At 62.1% G+C, this 18,211-nt stretch overlaps 1 protein-coding gene across 1 annotated transcript; it reads left to right on the forward strand.

The window, feature by feature from the left end:
- The first annotated feature begins 9,893 nt into the window (after positions 1 to 9,893).
- Positions 9,894 to 17,752, forward strand: ERF (ETS2 repressor factor). Its single transcript, XM_031961674.1, is given in 11 exon segments — positions 9,894 to 10,154; positions 12,764 to 12,964; positions 13,260 to 13,302; positions 13,304 to 13,568; positions 13,571 to 13,597; positions 13,600 to 13,720; positions 13,723 to 13,795; positions 13,797 to 14,003; positions 14,005 to 14,275; positions 17,000 to 17,139; positions 17,632 to 17,752. Coding segments are annotated over 11 exon segments (1,491 nt in total). The 5' UTR covers positions 9,894 to 10,132.
- The last annotated feature ends 459 nt before the right edge of the window (positions 17,753 to 18,211 follow it).

Genomic DNA, 18,211 nt, shown 5'->3' on the forward strand with positions numbered 1-18,211 from the left:
GGGGGTGGTTGGTTAAAGGTGGGGATGGGGAGGGGCCGGGGGGGGGGGGCGGGTGGGGCCCTTGGGGGGGCAGGCCTGGGGGCAGGGTGGGTGGGGGGGGCGGGATTGGGGGGCAGGATGGGCGGAAGTGGGGGGGAAGCCGAGGGGCGGGCGGGGGGGGGCGGGGGGAAGGGGACGGGTGGAGAGGGGGGAGGGCGGGACCCGGATGGAGACACCAGTGCGGGCCCGCCTATAAATGGCAATTTGGGGCCCAGCCCCGGAGTCCCGCCCGGGCGCCGGCCCGGTTGGGTTTGGGGATTTTGGGGAACCCTCGGGGGGGGGGAGGGGGGGGGGCCCGGGCGCCCGGGTTTTCTCCCTTTTGGGGTGGACAGGTGGGGAGGGTTGGGGCTGGGATTTTTGCGGGTTGCGGGAAAGGCGCGCCCGTTGCCGTTGAATTTGGGTGATTGGGCGGGTCCCAACCCCCCCTTTTTCTGGGTGGAGGCCCGGGGGGCCCGGGCGGGAGCCCTTTCAGGAGGTCCCGCCCGTGGCCGGGAGGGGCTTTGGGGGGGGGGGCAAGGGGGATTTGGGGGCGGGGGGAGTGGGCGGGGCGGGTGGGCGGCGGGGGGGGGGGGTTTTTTCCCGGGCCTGGGGATTTGGGGCCGGGTGTGCGGGCTAGGTGGGGGGGAGGGGGGGAGGGGGGAAGTGGGGCGGGGGTTTGGGCCCGGGCTTGCCCTTTTCCCGGGGGTAGGGGGTTTTGTTTGGGCCCCGGGGGGGGAGGGGGTGGAGGCGCCCCGGGATTGTTTTGGGGGGTAGCGGGAGCCCCGGGGGGCTAGGGTTTGGGAGGGGCTTGGGTCCCTAAAAAGTGGGAACCGCCGGGGTCCCAGGCCCCGGGGTGACGGCGGGGGGGGTGGGTCGGACAATCCCGTGGCCAGCCCTGGGTTGGGTCGGGGCCCCGGGGAATGGGCCCGGGTTTGGCTGCGGGACCCCCCGGGGAAAAGAGTTTGCCCCGGCTCCAGATTTGGGGGAGAGGCGGGGTAAGGGGGCCCCGAGAGGGGGAGGGGTGGGGGGGAGGGGGGTTTAGGCGGGGGGCCCGTGGTTTGTGGAGGGGATGGGGGGCGGGGTGGGCCCAAGGGGGGTGTCCCTGGGGGTGGCGGGTTTGCCCTGGGGTGTTTTCTTTTGGGGGTGGATTGAAGGTGGGTTTGCTGGGGGTTTTAGGGGGGTTTTGGGGTTAGTTTGGGGGCTTGGGGGGTTGGGGGGTGGGGGAGTTAGTGGGGGGCCTCCCTGGGGTTTCCCTCCCGGTGGGCCTGTTTGTGTGTGTGCGTGTTGTTTTTTCTTTTGCGCCGGGTGGTTGGGTTTTGGGTTTGGTGGGGGGATTTGGGAAAGTGGGGCTGGTTGGGGGCGGGGTTTTTTTTTGGTTGTTTTTTTGGGTGGGGAAGGGGGGGAGGGGGCCGGTGGGGGGGGGGGGGGGGGGTGGTTTTGTGGGGTGGGGGGTGGGGGGGGGGGGCTTGGGGGGGGGGCTTGGCTGTTTTCGGGCATTTTTTTTTGGGTGGGTTTCGGTGTTTTAAGGGGGGAGGTTTGGTTTTGGGGAAATTATTTTGGTGGTTTTCTGTTTTTGGGGTTTTTTTTTGTTTTTGGGCTTTTTTGAACCCGAGGTTTTTGGTGGGGGATTTTTTGGTTTTGGTTTCGTTTTTGTGGGGCTTTGGTTTGGGAGGGAGGGTGGCTTGGGGGGTTTGCGTTTTGCGGGGGCGGGGGGGGGGGGCTGGAGGGAGGTTTTTGGGAAAGCAATCATGGGCGGGTTTTTCCGGTATGGGGGCATTCAACAGACAACCATACCCCCAACTTTCCCCCCTTTCATAGACATCATGGCCCCACCCGGCAACCCTTTTCACCAGGGGGGGGGCCCCCATTTTTTTTCTTTTTTTTGGTCTTGGGAAGTGGGGTGGGTTTTTGGGGTGGGGGGGGTTTGGAGGGCGGGGGAAGGGGTCCCCCCAAAGTTGCCCGGGGGTTTTGTTTTTTAAAAAATTTTTTTGGAGATGGAAGAGGGGAGAGGGGGTGGTGGGGGGGGGTTGGTGGAGAATTTGGGGGGGAGGGGTTTTTCTTTTTGGGTTGGGATTTTGGTTTTTTGCGGGTTTTTGGTGGGTTTTGGGTGGGGGGGGAGGGGGGGTGGGGTGGTTTTTGGAGGGGAGTGGGGTGTTTTAGTGGGGGGAGTTTTGTTGTTTTTGGGGGGGATTTTTAGGGGTTTGTTTATTTTGTTTGTGGTGTTTTTAAGGTTTGATGGGTTTTGCTTTTTTAATTTTTTTTTTGGATGGGGTTTGGTTTATCCCTTTTTTTGGGTTATTTTGGGGTTTTTATTTTTGTTTGTTTTTTGGGGTTTTCTTGGTTTTTATTTTCATTTTTTATGGGATTTTTGCGGGTTTTGGTTTTTTTTTTTTGGTTTTTCTTTCTTTTGTTTTTCGGTTTTCTTTTGGGTGTTTTTGATTTTTACGGATGTTTTTGAGAATTTTTGGGTGTTTTTTTGTTTTTTTTTTGTTTTTTTTGATTTTGGTTTTTTTTCCCCTTTTGGGTTTTTTTTTTCTTTTTTGGGTTTTGTTTTAGTTTTAAAGGTTTTAATTTGGGTTTTTTGGCCCGGTTTTTGCCCCTTGTGGGTTTGTGGGTTTTATGGGTCGCCTTGGTTTTTCTTGAGGTTTTTTGGGTTCCCCCCTGGGTTTTGGCCTTATTGGGTTTTTGGGTTGCCCCCTTGTTGCGCCCCCCGGGTTTTGGGCGGGGTTTGGGGGGAGGCGGGGGGTTGGGCGGGGGGTGGGTGGCGGGTGGTTTTTGTGGGTTTTTTTTCCTTCCTTGTTTTCCCTGTTTTGTTTTTTTTTTTTCCCCCAAAGGGTGGCCTACGCTGGAGGCTCAGGGGAAAGTGACCGGGCGGGGAAATAAGGGCCGCCCCGGCCCCTTTGCGGGGGTTGGGCGGTTTGAGATTTGGCCCGAGGAAGGATTGCCAATGCAGGGAGTTTGGCCCCGTTTTGGGACGAAACTTTGGGCTTTGTTGTTTGGGATGGTACACCCGGGGGGAAGGAAGACCGCGGGTGGGGTGGGAATGCCAAGGTTGAGAAGGGTGGGGTTTTGCCGGGGGCGCCTTGCTCTGGGGTTGTGTGGCGGCCGCGGTAAGGCAAGGGTTGGGCAAATTCCCTGGAGGTGGGGCTGGAGGACCGGGCTGAGGGAGGGAGGGGAGGGGGGGAAGAAGCCGGGGAGGGGGGAAAAGAATCGGGAAAGTTCCCATGCTGGTTGCCGGCGCAACTCCCAGACTACCGATTTTCCGGCTTCGGCGTCGCCCGGCGGCTCCTTTCCGCGGCGGCGGCGGCGGCGGCGGCGCGAGGGGAGGCGCGAGGACGCGGCCAACCAACCGCCGCCCGCGAGCTGCCGCGACCAATCAGCGACGGAGAGGCGGTGCAATGACCTCACCGTGTTCGTCGCTGCAGACCCCGCCCCCTCGAGGCGGCAGTGGCGACCGAGAGTGGGGAAGTTCCAAGAGGAGGGGAGGAGAGAGAAAAAGGTGATGTCACCTTTCTGCCTTCCCATTGGCTACGAGGCCCCTCGACGGGGGCCAATCCACGGTCTCGAAGGAGCAGCGCGCCCGCGCAGAGGGCCCTGTTGCCACCAGGAGGGGAGATGGGGAGAGAGGGAAATAGAGGCTACGCATGCGTACTAAGTTGGGGGGGGCAGGGAGACTGTGTTCTTTCCCTCCCCCTTCTCCCCGCCCCGCCTCCAGAGGATCCTGCAGATTCCCACTCTTTCCACCTTTGACCCTGGAAGGAAGAAGTCCGAATGCGGGAGAGCTACCAGGCAGCCCTGTCCCCGGTGTTTCACATTGTGCCCCACTGGGGGGCCGGGGTGTTCACACTGCCCACGGTGACATCGCCTTCTTGGAGTGGAATGCTTGACATTTCACTGGTTTAGGGAGCTGCAGGTTTGGGACTATGAAGGTCTGACTTAGTGACCCAGGGTTTTAGTGGCAAGGGTCCCATAGAACGAGGTCATACTCAGCTTCCTGGGAATGCCTTCTAGAATGGTCACGTGATCCTTGGAATGCCCACCGTGTCTGGGGAATCCCACCCCGTCAGCGTTCACACCGTCGAGGAGGGGGGTCACACCTCCCAGAGCATCTTGTTCAGGGGGGGGTCACACCTCCCAGAGCATCTTGTTCAGGGGGACAGGCTATGAAAACAAACTTCCGCATCCATTCCCACAGTCACTTCTGCCCTAGAGGAATCACACTGGGGAATGGGGGGAGGGGTCTTCTGATATTTATGGGGATTCACAGTATCCCTGGAGGGGTGAGAATGTCTAAGGGAATTTAGACTTTTCATGGAAAGTTCACACTGTCCATTGGGAATGAAAGGTTCCATCGGTTTTATACTGTCTGTGGAAACACATTGCCTTTAAGGTGTCAATCTGACCCTCCATTGGACAGTCACACCATTCTTAGAGGACTCAAATTGTTGAGAGCAGCTGTGCTGTCCAGAGTCACAGTCACACTGTCTCTGGAGGTCATATTGTCCCTGGTGTAGTCAGGGTTTCCACGTAATGCAAAATTCCTTTTGGGGCTTCATTCTGCCGATTGAAGCTTCCCACTCTCCATGGTGGGGGGCTGGGTAATACTGTACGCAGGGAATCAGACTTAGGTAGGATCACACCATCATGATGTTAACTGGTCCAAACTCATGAATCAATGGGATACTCATTATTCATCAAAGGTCACACTGACCCTAGGAGGATCCTTCTGCCCATAAGAGACGTCAGTCGCACTTTTCAGTTCTAAGGAGCAGTATCTCACCCCCTCACCAGCTCAGTACCTCATCACCACCACCTCCTATTTTAATTATGGGATCAAACTGTCCATTGAGTCTATACATTGTCAATAAGAGGTTCAGTTCAATTCCATTTTTTAAGAAAAATATTAAACTTCACTGTTCAAGACACTCTTCTTGGTTTAGCTGTACTGAATTTGACAGAGCCTACATGGGTTCATACTGTTCCTGGAAGACATTGATCATAGTGCCCATGTGGAGGGAGTCTTCAACCCTTGCATGGAAATCACATTCTGGTTGATATCATACAGTTGATGAATGGGTCACACATAATGAGAATTACATTGTCTGGGGCCTAATTTGGTTGGATGGAAGTGTGCATTTGTGTGAAGACACACTAGAACTGGGTCACCCTGTTTTGTTTTGTTTTTTTTACTGTTTTACAATTTGTGATGAGAGATGACAATTTTATCATTATTAGTAGGACAGATGAGAGGGGAACACTCATTGTTGACAAGCAATTTACATTATGATGGAAGTGTGAACACTTACTCAAATAAGAGAAGTTATACTAGACCCCACGTAATTTTCTGGGTTCTGATGGTCTGTGAAGAGAGCCTCATAGAGCCATGAAGTATTAGTCACAGACTCACAGAATTTCATTGGCTCTCTAGACCAAGCCCAGAAACGATCCCTTCTGAGACCCAATGGCCAACAGAAGTGACCACCTGGGCTCTTCTTGTAGACCTGTGAAGGGAAGCCCACCATCCCTTGAGACTACTTTCAGACCATGGGATTGGGCACACTATCCATGATATTAAACTCATCAGTCCAGGACCAGTAGTCCATGGACTACTATGGTACTCATAGTCCATGAAAGGTCACACTGATCATAGGGATTTACATAGTTGGTAAGAGGATCCCTGTGTCCCCACGGATTGTTCAAAGTTTTCCTTTATGTTCTGTCTAAAATTCCCTCTTATTTTCCATTCCCTGGAACAAAAATAAATCATCTTGGCACACCCCCCAACCCCTCAAAGCCTGTCAGATACATGAAGACAAATCTCCCAAGTCTTCAGGCATTTTGTCAGACATGCATTTTACAGGGAGGGGAAACATGTTGGTGGAGTGATGTTATAAAGGCTCTGGGGAGGGGTGCGTTTCTTGGGTGCAAGAGATAACATCTCTGTGGGAGCGCAGAGGAGCCTGGCTACGGCTTACAGTGTCCGTGGGATGTTACAATGTGAATCCTCCATGCACTCTAGTTGTGGGCTGGGTGTACTGTCCAAAGGGAGGGAGCTGATGCTGTCCCTGAGGTTTGACTTTGTCACTCATGGTGTTACATTTTCCACTGGGGAAGAAACAGTGTCCAAAGGAGTTCATGTTTTTCGTGGAGGAGTCTTATCTCTCACAAAGCGAAGACTGTCATACTAGCCATGGGACCCACAATTCCTTTAAAGGCATTCTTCTGTCCCCAGAGTTTTAAAGTATCTGTGGGATTGCTAGCTGGGGACTCCAATTGCCCCCACCCCCACCCCCTGCCCTCTCCCAGGGAAGAAGAGCCAGGATCATTTGTTTCCTGGCGCATTCAGAATGTGGGAAGCTTTCATTGTCCCTGAGAGTTTTTCATCCTGAAAGAGTTTTACACTCTGGGCAGGGACGGTCTACTCTTCTTGAAGGGTCCATACTTTCAGAGTTTGTACTAGCCGGGGAGAGCTCAGACTTTTCATGGAGAATTTATTAGGTCCTGAAGTGGGGGGCAGTGCAATGTGTTGAGAATTCTGTCAATAAAAAGTTACTATAATTAAAAAAAAAAAAAAGAGAGAGAGAGAGAATTACACTCCCCTTGGATGTTCCAATGTTGGGAATGGGGTGGGGAAGCATGAACTGTGTATGTGGAAAGTCCAAACCATCCTGTAGTCCCTAACAGTTGTTAGGATTGTCCCCCTGCAAAGAGAATGGACTTAACTTTAAAAAGAAACAAGGGGCTCAATTAATTGCTCCAGAGGAACATGGTCAAGAAGATTCCAATAGACCATCCATATTCACGCTGGTCTATTAAGGTAGTTACTGTGTAGGTTGAGAGGCACCTGTGTATGTGTGTGTGCACGTGCACGTGTGTGTGCGTGTGCGTGTGTGTGTGTGTGTGCACATGCATGTACATATGCCTTCCATTATATGCCAGGTCCTGGAGACAGGAAGAAAAAATGGAACATTTGATGTTCTATGGGGAGGAAGGATGAAGTAGGAGTAAGATATGCTCCGAGGACGACGCCCAGGATCCGGAAAGCTCTGGGGTGCTGGGCTTCAGAGGGATTCCTGCCCCTGATTTTGCTCTGATCCCAGCCATTGGTAGGGGCTACTGGGAGGGCAAGGCTCTCTGAGGCCTGGTTTCCTAGCTGTACCACTGGACAATAATACCATGTGGTGTCCCTCCACCAGGGTTGATGAGAGACTCAAATGAGATAAGCAAGAGGCTTATAGGGTGGTTCATCGTTCTGTTAGCTCTCCTGTTCCCCTGCGACTGTTCCTCCAGCTTCTCTACTCCTCTCTGTACCGGCCCATCTCTCTTCTTTCTGGGCCCCTCGGTTGCTTGGTCTGTTTTCTGGCATCCTTCAGGCTCAGACCATCCCAGAGGTCCTTGGTCCTTGTGCTTTGATTCCAGAGGCTACGCCTCAGCAGCCTTTTGGCCCTAGCACAGAGCCCAGCACACAGTAGGCCCATGAGGGTGTGTGCACTGGTGACTCCCAGGGCCCGTTTCTGGGTCTCTCTACCCTTCCTGGTTCCAGTCGCTTCGGAGCATCTTCCTTTACCTGAGTCTGGCTGCCTTCTCCCTTCGTTTCTCTGCCAGTCTCTGCCTTCTCTGAGCCTGGGGCCCCGGCTCCCCATCTCTCTCTCAGTGCCGTGTCCCTCGCCTGTCTGCCTCCGTGGCCTCTCTCTGATCTCCTGCCTTGTGGGGACCAAGCGAGGTTCCTCCGGCTGCTTTTCCTCCCTTCACCCCCACGGCGGGGCCTGCTCTCCCTCCCAGACATTCCCTAACTTGGTTCCAGTCTTTACTGCCCAGTCCCAATGCCCAGGGCCCAGAGTCCAGACCTGCCTCAAGAACCATGCCCCCCTCCGGTCTCTGAGACCCAGGCATCCGGATGCCCGGCCCCTCAGGCTGTAGCTGCCGTCGGAGATAAAGGCTTTCCAAAAATCCCTTCCTCACACTGTCTCCCCTCACAAGTCCCAAGGAACCCCCGATAAAGTCTTTGTCTTTGCTCTAAAAGACATGGCCAAACCCACCATTCCTTTTAATATCCAGTTGGCCTTGTTAATGAAATGATTAAATTGCGCCCCCCCCCCCAAGAAAACCCTTTCTCGGGGACTCAGGAATCATGCTTCCCATTGCTCGTCAGCTCTCCAGACTGTTGGGTGCCCGAGTCCCTCGGATCCACTCGTCCCGGCTTCTGCTGCTTCCCTCCTGCAGGACTCCCCTGCCCTCTCCTGCTTCGCTTCAGGGACCCACCGGCCCTGCTTCTGAGTCTCCTGGAGGCCCACGTGTCCATACCCCACTCTTCCAGGGACCCAGGCACCTGGGCCCCCAGCCCGTCCTTTCCTCTGGCCCAATCCCCCACCCACCATCCAGCTGCTCTGGCTCCGGGGTCCGGAGCCACCCCCTCTCGGCAACAGCTGCAGGCCCCGGCCGGATGCCTCTGAATATGGCTTTACAATGACCCCTCCGGTCACTTCCTTCCCCACACAGATGCCCTGCCACCCCCCCTTAGAGAGCTTGGCCAGGATGGGCTGAGCGCCCCATCCAAGGTGGAAGGAGGGGAAGAGCCGCAGCCGCCCCCAAGTTCCGACCCTGGCCTGGCTCCCGGGCCTCCCACTCTGGCCTCCCCAGCTGTCAGGGCTTCAGGTGGGAGGGGGAGCCCGCTCTCATCCCTTTTGATTCAGAAGAAAAAGTCCTTGCACCCTCTGCCTAAGGGATGGGTATGGCTCCCAACCCCGCAAAGGGACCTTTCTCCCGGGCCTCAGTAGTTCCATCTGCAAAATGAGCCACTTGGGCAGGCTGGAAGCTGCCCAGGTCCCTCCCGAACCTTAGATTCCAACTTCCTTGCCCCTTTAGCTGGGATCTTCCCTGCCGAGCCCCACCCCTGCCTGCCCCCAGCCCTGACCGTCCCCGTTCCACGGCCCCTCCCAGCTGTGACCTTCCCTGTTCTCAGGGCCCTCCCCGCTCCGACTTTGCCCGTTCTCAGGCCTTCCCGGGCCGTCTCTACACCGTTTTTGATGTATCTCCACATGAGTCATGTTGGGAGAGAAGAATCAGGACAAAAGGGAAAGTAAGAGAAAAGGCGGGAAGGCTGAGGTTCCGAGCCTCGGGTTCTGGCCCGGGCCCCCCGCGGGCAGCGCGGCCTCCGGCTCTGGTTCCGGGCGCTCCCTCAGCATCAGTGCGGGGCCAGATTTCCGGGCTGTCAGAGCCGGACTTGGGCCGCCCCTCCCGCCGCCGGCCGGGTCCCCGCGCTGCGGACTCAGAGGCGGCCCTGCCTCGGCTCTAAGGCCCCGGCGCGGAGACCCCCTCCGGGCCTCCCCGGCCCTGACAGCCCGGGCTCTAGGGGTCCGGGCCCTCCTGGGCAGGCCTGCCTGCGGTCCGCGCCCTAAGGTTGCTCCCGTTCTCCGAGGAGGCCCGGGGGGGGGGGGGACTTTGCTCCCCGATCCCAGCCCTTGTCTCAGAGGCGGCCGCGGGCGGGGGCTCGGGGCTCGGACCCCAGGCCGGGGAGCCCCCGGCTCCCGGGGAGCACCAGGCTCCGGCCCCGGGCCCTCCGATCTCCCGTTACGGAGAGGAACATCCCCCCCGTGGGCTCAAGGTCATCGGCGGGGCCGCACTAGAATCCAGGACTTGGGCCTCTCAGGCCGGGCCGGAGCCCGCAGCGGCCCCGCGGGGCGGGGGACGGCCCAGAAGTTCTCAGCCCGCCCGGGCCCGGGGAGGGGGGGCCCTGCCCTTCCTCCCGCTATTCGGCTTCTCTAAGTACCGCCCCCCAGCTCTCTCGGGGCTCGGGCTGTACCCCCTCCCCCCGCCCGCGCGGGCGCGCGCGCGTGTCTGGGTGTGAGTGCTGGGAGGAGGGAGGGGGAGGGGGAGGGGCGGGCGCAGCGTCTCCATGGCGACGCGGCGGTGACGTCGCCGCCCGGGGGGCGTGGGCGTCCCGGGCCCGAGTGCGATATTAACCCGGGAGGCGGCGGGCGGGGAAGGGGAGAGGCGAGGAGGCCGGGGAGCCGTGCGGGACGGGGAGCCCGGGCTGGGGCCGGGGAGCCGCGGCGCGGCCAGCACCCGGACCCGGGACTGCCTCCCCGCCACCCCTCCCCAGCTGCCCCCAGCCATGAAGACCCCGGCGGACACAGGTGCGGGCGGGCGGCGGGCGGCGGGGGCGGCACGTGGGGGGCCGCCTGCACGTGCGGGGGCCGGGCCGGGCCCCCCCGGCCCGGAAAGTTTGGTGCGGGGAGGGGGCGCGAGGACGGAACCACGCCGCCGGGGGGGGGTGCGCCGGGACCTGTTGCTCCCGGGGCTGGGTGGCCCGGAATGAGGGGACGAGAGTCGGGGGGAAGGGTTCTGGGGGAGAGCCCCCCTCTCTTCCCGCCTCCTGAGGCAGCGGGGTCCGGGCCGCCGCGGGGGCGAGCGGGGGCGTCCCGCCGCGGAGCTGCCCCCCTCCCCGGGTCCCTGTGGTCCGGCCCGTGACCTTCAGGGCCGTTTGTGCCTGGGGGGGGGGCGGATCTGCCCGAGGGGGGGCGGGCAGGGGTCCCGGGCTGGCCGCCCCTCCCCCGCCCGCGCCGCCGCGCGGCGGCCACAAAGTTCCCAAAGCTCGGCCCGAACGTTCGAAAAAGGAACTTTTTGTTTCCGACGGTGGAACGCGCGGCTTAAGGTGGCGCCGGGAGGGGGAGGGGGAGACCCGGAGGAGCCGGGGCAGACCCTCCTCCGATCTGCTCGGTCTGGGCGGGGACGCCGGGCGGCGGGGGGGCCGCACCTCCTCCTTTTACGGCCCCCCTGCTTGTCCCTCCTCTCTTCTCCGCCCCCCCCTCCTCGTTCCACCTTAAGGGGCCTGCTACCCCTCCCCCAGCTTCTGTCTGGGAGGGGGGATTAGCCCCTTCCCCCCCCTCCCCTCCCTGGAGGAGGCCCCCTCCCCCACGCAGCCCCCGGGCTCGGACTTTGGGCTGGGGGAGGGGGCAGTCAGCCCCCCGTCGGAATCCGGCCCGGGGCGGGGACGGGGGGAGGGGGAAGGAGGGGAGGGGGGCGCCGGGCTGTTCGAACTTGTTTCCTTCCCCGAGAACTTGTGTGTACTCTCCCCCTCCCCCTCCTCCCTGGACTGCTCTTAAAGGGCCCGCGGCCTCAGAGGGTGTCGGGGCTCTGCGGGGTCCGTGACCCCCGGTCCGCTGGGGGTGCGGGGAGGGTCACGTGGGCCTCGCCCCGCCCCCGCCCCCCGGGCAGAGACCCCCCGTGTTTCGGGGCGGCCGGCGGGAGTGCGCGGGAAGGGCCGCAGACTCTGCCGCGAGCCCCGCGCTGCTTGTGATCCCGGGCGAGGCGAGGTGTGGCGGGTGCAGCAGCGACTCCCTGCGTCCCCTGTCCTTCGGCCCTTTCCATCCTCTCCCGCTCCCACTTCCTGTTTTTCTGTGCTCCTGCTCTGGCGCCAGCCGCGGCCGGGCCGGGGGAGGGGGCTGCCCGGAGGCGGCAGCGGGCGCTGCCCCCAAACTTCCCGGGGGGGCCCGGGCCGGGGCGCCATTGTCTGCGGGCGCGCGCCCCAACTTTGTCCGCACCAGGAGACACGAGCGAGCGCCCGCTCACACCCCCTCGTGCCTGGCTCCGGGGCCCTGGCAAACAGAGCCCCATTGAGAGACCCTGACGTCACCTCCCCGGGAACAGGCCCGCGTGTATGTGTGTCTGGCCCTGCCGGGAGGGCCGGGGGGGCCCGGGCGCCCTGCCCCCCCCGGCTCCTTCCGCGCTGCCTTTGTGTCTCCCTTGCGCTCCTCTTCTCCGCAAAGTTTATTTTTAGCTCCCGCTCCCCCGCTCCCCGGCCCCATCGCTGAGCGCTGGTTGCCTGGTTACAGGGACATGGAAGCTGGGGGGGGAGGAGAGGTGTCTGCCGGGGAGGCGGCCGAGGTGTCCCCGCCCCCCGCGCCCGGGGTCGCCGGCCCCTGGCCCGGAGCGGCGGCCGAGCCTCCCGCGCCCCCCGGCGCCGCCCGGCCCGGCCACTCAGTGCCTTTCTGGCTGCCCTTGGCGGCCCGGCCTCCCCTCCCTCCTCCTCCCCCTCAATTACCGGCTACATGGGTGCTGAATTATTGATGGGCTCTGGTCGCCCGGGCTTGGGAGAGGGGAGCGACCGCAGCCCCGCCCCCGGGACCAGCCGGCCCACCACCAACCTCTGCCCAAGGTTACCGGCCCGGGCAGCGGCGGGACCCCCGGGCGCCCCGGGCCCTCAGACAGTCTGGCTTTCCCTCTCCTGGGGAACAGAGGCCCCTGTGTGTGTGCTGACCTCATCGGCTACCAGCCACCCCGCCCTCCTCGCTGTTTCCAGACACTTCTCCCCCTCAGGCTGTCGGGGCCAGGGCTGGGAGAGAGGGGCTCATCCTCGCAGGGAGGGGCCCCGGAAGCCTCCGGAGCTAATGGGGGACGGGAAGCCGCGGGGGGGCTCGTGCCTCGGGGATGTCTGCCCGCCACCTCTTCCTGCCCCTCCCCCCGCTGGCAGCGCTGCCCGGAGCTGGCCGGGCGCCCGGCCCCTGGCACCGGCCCCGGGACCCGGCAGCCTCCGGTTTCCTGTTTCTGCCGGTGTCGCCCCAAGCCGCTGTCTCCGTCTCCCTCTGAAGCCGGCTCTGCCGCCTTCTCTTCCCCTCGCCCCTGACAGGCCCGCCGGGGACCCCTGCCGCCCCCGAGGGCGGGGGCATTAACGGGGTGGCCCAGGCCCGGACGCTCGGGGAGGGGGCTGGCCCCCCGTGACGCCTCTGTCCCGCCCCCTCCCCAGGCTTCGCCTTCCCGGACTGGGCCTACAAGCCCGAGTCCTCCCCAGGCTCGCGGCAGATCCAGCTCTGGCACTTCATCCTGGGCTGGGAAGGGGAAGTACCAGGATGTCTGCCTGGCAGGGGCACGGAATTCGTCATCAAGGACCCGACAGTGGCGCGCCTGTGGGGGGTCCCCGGTGCAACCCCAGATGAACTCACAAGCTGGCGGGCCCTGCGGGGGGGGAGGGGGGCGGAGGGGCGGGAGGGGCCGGCTCGGGGGGCCCCAAAGCGGGTCCTGCAGGCCCCGGCTCCCGCCCGGGGCCTCCCGTGCCCCGGGGTGAGGGCGGGGGGCCATTGGGGAGGGGGGAGGAGGCCGGCTCAGGGGAGACCCCCCGGGGCAGACCGGTCCTGCAGCAGCCCCTTTCCCGGGGCCCTGCGCCTCCGGGGGCGGGGGGGGCCTCTGCTTTTTTCTGGGGAGGGGGCCTGGGCCCCCCACTGGGGCCCGGCCCCCTCTTGTCCCCCTGCGTTACTACTACAACCGCGCATCCTCCCACAAGACCAAGGCAGGGTTTCACCTACAAGTTCAACTTTAACAATCATCTGGTCAACTACCCCTTCATCGACGTGGGGCTGGCCGGTGGTGGGGCGGGCCTGGGGGAGGCCGGGGCCTCCCCCGGCTCTGACCCCCCGTTTCTCCTCAGGTGGGCCGGCCCGCGGGCGCGCCGCCCGGTGCCCTCGGGGAGGCCCTTCCCTTCCCCCCCTCGGCGGGTCAGGGTGCTGTCCCCCACGGAGGCCGCCTGCCCGCCCGGCCTGCCGGCCTCCTCGTCGGCCCGTCCCTGTTCTCGGCCGTGGTGGCCCCCCCCGCCTGGGCCGGGGCTGATCCCAGCGACTGCAGCGTGGCACCCGGAACTGGAGGAGGCCCTGGTGGGGACCCAGGGCCCGCCCCCGGGGCCCCGGCTGGGGCGCCTTCCGGGGGGCCCCCCCCCGCCCCCGGCCGGTGTCTTCCGGGTGTGCCCGGGCCCCGAGGCGGGCCCTGAGCCCTTCCCTGTCCCCCTGGGGCCCTGGCTCCCTCTCCCCCCAGCTCTCCCCGGCCTCCCGTGACCCCACCCACCTGGCCTCGCCCTTCCCCCACGCGAGCCCCTGGCCCGTGGGGCGGCGGTTCGGGGGGGCTCCCACTTCTTTTCGGGGGACGGGCCTCAGGCCCACACCCGGGTCACAACACCACCTCAGCCCCTTCCTCCTCCCCGGGCTGGTGGTCCCCAGCCGGCCCGGACAAGTGCCCGCTCCGCCCCTGGCCCCCAGGCCCGCCCGCCCCTCGGCCTCTTCCCTCCTCCTCGTCCTCCCCGTCTTCCCCTTCAAGTTCAACTGCAGCCCCGCCCCTGGGCCGCCGGGCGGGGGGCCCGGGGCCGAAGGCAGCGGGGGGGCGTCCCCGGCCCCTGGCCCGGCCCCCAGTCAGGGGTGGGCCCATCCCGAGGGAGTCGGGGAAGTGGAGGTGCCGACATCAGCCCGGCAGGGGCGCGGGCGACGGCGGGGAGGTCTTCCAAGGCCCCCCAGGCGCCCCCCCCCCCAAAGCGGGAGCCCGGTGGGGGCCCGGCCCGGCCAGTGCTGCCCCTCAAACTGCGCCCAAGCGGCGGGGCGGGGATTCCGCCTGGAGGGGGCCGGCGGGGGGAGGAGGGGGGAGGCAAAAGGTCAGGGGGGGGACCCCCGGCCGGGGTGGCCGACCTCCAGCATGCCCACTGCCCAGCTCTCCCTGGACACCCGGGGATTCCTAGGGGCCGCCCGCCCCCCCCCCCACTTCTTGCCTTAATTCTGCCCTCCCGGGGGGGGCCCGGCCCGGGGGGGGGCAGCCAGCTCTTGGGGATCCCTCCCCAGGCCGGGCCCTTGGGGTCTTCTGGACCCTTCCTTTCCTCTGCCCTCCCCTTTTTGTATAAAACTTTGGTTTTCTTTTTTTTTAAAAAAAAAAAATGGGTGGGGGGGGGATCAAACCTCCATCTCTGTATTTAGGCCCTGGGGAGGGGGAGGGGGGTCTATTTCAGGGAGGGGCACCCCTCTGGGGGCAGTTTTATTGGAACCGGGTTTCCCTTCCCCGCTCAGGGGTACAGGAATTAAATAACACAACAGGAAATGAAGCCGATTTTCCCCCCCCCTTGGGGCCATAGCACATTGTCCCCTCCCCAGCCTTTTGTCCTCTCTTCCCTCCCCTTCGGGTCGGCGGGGGGGTCAGTGCCCCGGGCCGCCTTGCCCACCAGGTCGGGGCAGGGTGGGGGAGGGAGGGACCTTTTTAACCAAAACTTCTTGGGGTGGAGGGAGGTGGCACTGCCCTCCTGGGGGCCCAAGTTTTCTCTCTCTACAAGTGCCTACTGCCCCCTCCTCTTCCCTTCCCCCCCGCCCCTCCTGTCCTCCGTAAGCCTCCCTGGGGGGGGGGCCCCAAACCAAACAGAACTGGAACTCGGGGGGGGGGGGGACACAATCAGCCTTATTCTGTATAGCAGGGGGGGGGGGGAGGGACCTGGAGAATGTATCGGAGACAATAAAATTTTGGGATCTTTACCCAGCGAGCGTGTGGCTGCCTCCCTCCCCTCGCCCAGAACATGAAATGGGGCTCTGTTGTTGGGGAGGTGGGCTGGCGGGGAGGGGTCCGGTAGGCCTGGGCCTCCGGCCCGGGTGGGCCCCCCACCCACAGGGGGGTCCGGGGGGTTTGAGGGGGCCTGGGGCCAGGGCAGGGGGGCCAGTTCCCCCTGGGGGGGGCCCCGGCCCCTTTCTGCGGGAGGGCCCTGGGGGGCCCTTTGCCCCCCCGCCCTTTTGGGGGGCCCAAGGGGGCCTGGGCCCCCCGGGGAAGTCACTCTAAGGGGCCTTTGGGCCCTGGGGGCTGCCGGGGAGGGGGGGCCTGGGCCAGGGGTTCCTCCACGGCCCCGATCGGGCTCCCTGGGTTGTCCTCGCCCGGGCTCCGGCCCAAAACCCCCGGGATGGTTCCTATGGGCCCCCAAAAAATTCCCTTTCACGGGCCTTTTTCTCATCTAAAAATGGGCACCTTTGCGTCACCCATTGTACTCAGTTCTTAGAGGGAGAAACCAGGACCCTCTGCGTCCCGGGGAGGGGGCTTGTGCCTCGGACGCTCGGGCTCCCTGGGAGGCGAGCTTAGTAGAAGCTTAATAAACCGACAGCCTCCTAACATTCTGTGCCGCGCTAGGGAAGGTGAGCAGGGAGGAGAGATCGGGGGAAATGCTGCACAAATGGGGGGAACCCGGGGTCAGATGGGAAAGGGAGCTGGCTGGTGGAAACTGAGGCAGAAGGAGGCTGACTGGGCCCATCCCTGGGTGTTAAGTCGCTCCCTGGGGTGGGGGCCGCTGGGGGTGGAGGCGCCGGGCTATTTCAGGAAGTTGTTGCCAGGCAACACAGATGCTGCTGGGAGGGTGGCTGTGGTGGGGAGGGGGGGAGAGAAGAGAAAGAAGGATGTCATCACCTCCAGGAGGGGGCTGGGACCCTGCAAGGGTAGAGACCTCGGTTCCCCCAAATTCTCCTTCTCCCTTGAGGAATGGATTTGCTCAGTAGTCCAGAGGCAGCCCCAAGGCTGCCCTTAGCCTCTCCCGGGACGGTGCTGGCTCTGGCCAAGACGCTAAAAGGAAGGGGTGACCCCTTTCCGGTTCCAAATCATTCCAAAAGCCTCCTTTGTTGCTCTTTCAGCCCCTTCAGGGTTCATAATTGAAGACCTCGTCTCCATGCCTTTACCCATCCTGCCTCCCAGCATCCCCACCTCACTTAGTACCACTCTCCTCACTGGCTCCATCCCTCCTTATATAAACCCTCATCCCTTTTTGAACTTGTGTTCTGAGTGTCTTAGAACCAGGTATCCTTTTAAACAGTCTATTCCATGCCCTTTAAACATGTCCTTGGCTCTTCTCCCCGAGGCAAGCCTCCCCTCTTTGCCAAACTCCTTGGTACAAGCATCCTCTCCCTGACCTAACCATCCCCCCTTCTCGGAGCCCCTAACCCCCGATCTATCCTCTTTACTGAGCCCTAAGTCCTCCGGGGCAAACATCCCCCCTTCAAGGAGCCCCCAACTCCCTGGTCTATTCCCTTTAATGAGCCCTAACTTCCCGGGCAAATTTCTCTTCCCGGGCCCCTAACTCCCTGCCACCTCTACTGGCCCCAACTCCCGGGCAACACCCCTTTTCTCCAGGCCCCAAACTCCCCGGGCAAAGCATTCCCCTTCAGAGCCTCTAACTCCCCGTCTATTCCTTTTAATGGCCCTCTTCCAGGGCAAGCCCCCCTTCGGGCCCCCAACTCCCCGGGGCAAGCACCCCCTCTTTCGACCCCTTCCCTTTAAGGGCGCACCCGCCTTCCAACAAGAACTGGGGCGGAATCTGAGGCAGCAGCCCCCTCTCCCGAACCCCCTAAAGTAACGGCAGCTCTCCCACCCGCCCCCCCGCCCCAAGGGCAAGAGACCAAGGCCCACATTGGATGCCATTTCTTTTCCTGTCTGACGACCGGCAGGGCGCCTTGCCCAAGACGAACTACCTCCAGGGGGCCAAATTCATTTTGAAGTCATTTTCATCCCATACCAAAAGTCTCGTTGGAAAATTACACGGATTTATCTTGTATCCTGCCCTCTGAACAAGCCATATCACCTGAGACCCGCAAATCTCAGACACTCTTTTAGCTGAAGTTCTGGATTTCTCCCAAGCACCCTCCGCTCAGGGAGAACTACAAATTCCAGAAACCTACACGAGGGAGGGGGCGTAGGTTCAGACTGGGACCCTCGTGAGGACTCCAATATCCAGAATTCATGGGATTTAGAAAGTGCGAAGAGTTCTCAGCATTTCCGGAGATGGGCAAATTTGTCCTAGAGGACTTCTCTTTCCCTCGGTATTGAGAGTGTGTTGATGCACAGCATCCGTGTGCTTGCGGGGGACAGTGAGAAAAGTCTGATTGCCAGCATTCCGTGGGTGCGCGGGGAGGTAGCACGAAGTGCAGAAGAGAGAAATGGAGACTACATTTCCCGGCATTCCTGAACAGTGGGGGAGGAGCTGGAAAGTTGAGTATTTCCCGGCGATCATTGCGCGAGGGCGTTGGTTCCTTGCTTTTATCGGTTAAAGGAAGACTCCACTTCCCAGAATGCTTTGTTGTCTAACCCCTCCCCCACTGGAGGGTGGGCCCGTGACGTATACTGGAGCGCTCATCATCCATTCATCCTGCTGTAACTTATCCCACTGTGTCCCCTTTCCTTGCTGGTACTGTTGCAGAGGAGCGGAAGCCGAGAGGAGAGGGAGGAGGTTGCCTTTCCCCTTTGCGGACCGCTTCGCCTCCTTACTTTATTTCAAGCTCTCCCTTGGACCCATAATTTGACAGGAGGGATGGTCTCGAACTTCATCTCCCAGGATCCTCTGTAACTTTAGGTGCCAAAAATGTTACCATGAAGTATTTTTCCCGGCATCCTTCATCGCAGTCCTTGACACGAATTGAGAGTTTCT

This window comes from Sarcophilus harrisii, chromosome 3 (genome assembly GCF_902635505.1).
Source record: "Sarcophilus harrisii chromosome 3, mSarHar1.11, whole genome shotgun sequence".
Taxonomy (NCBI): Eukaryota; Metazoa; Chordata; class Mammalia; order Dasyuromorphia; family Dasyuridae; genus Sarcophilus; species Sarcophilus harrisii.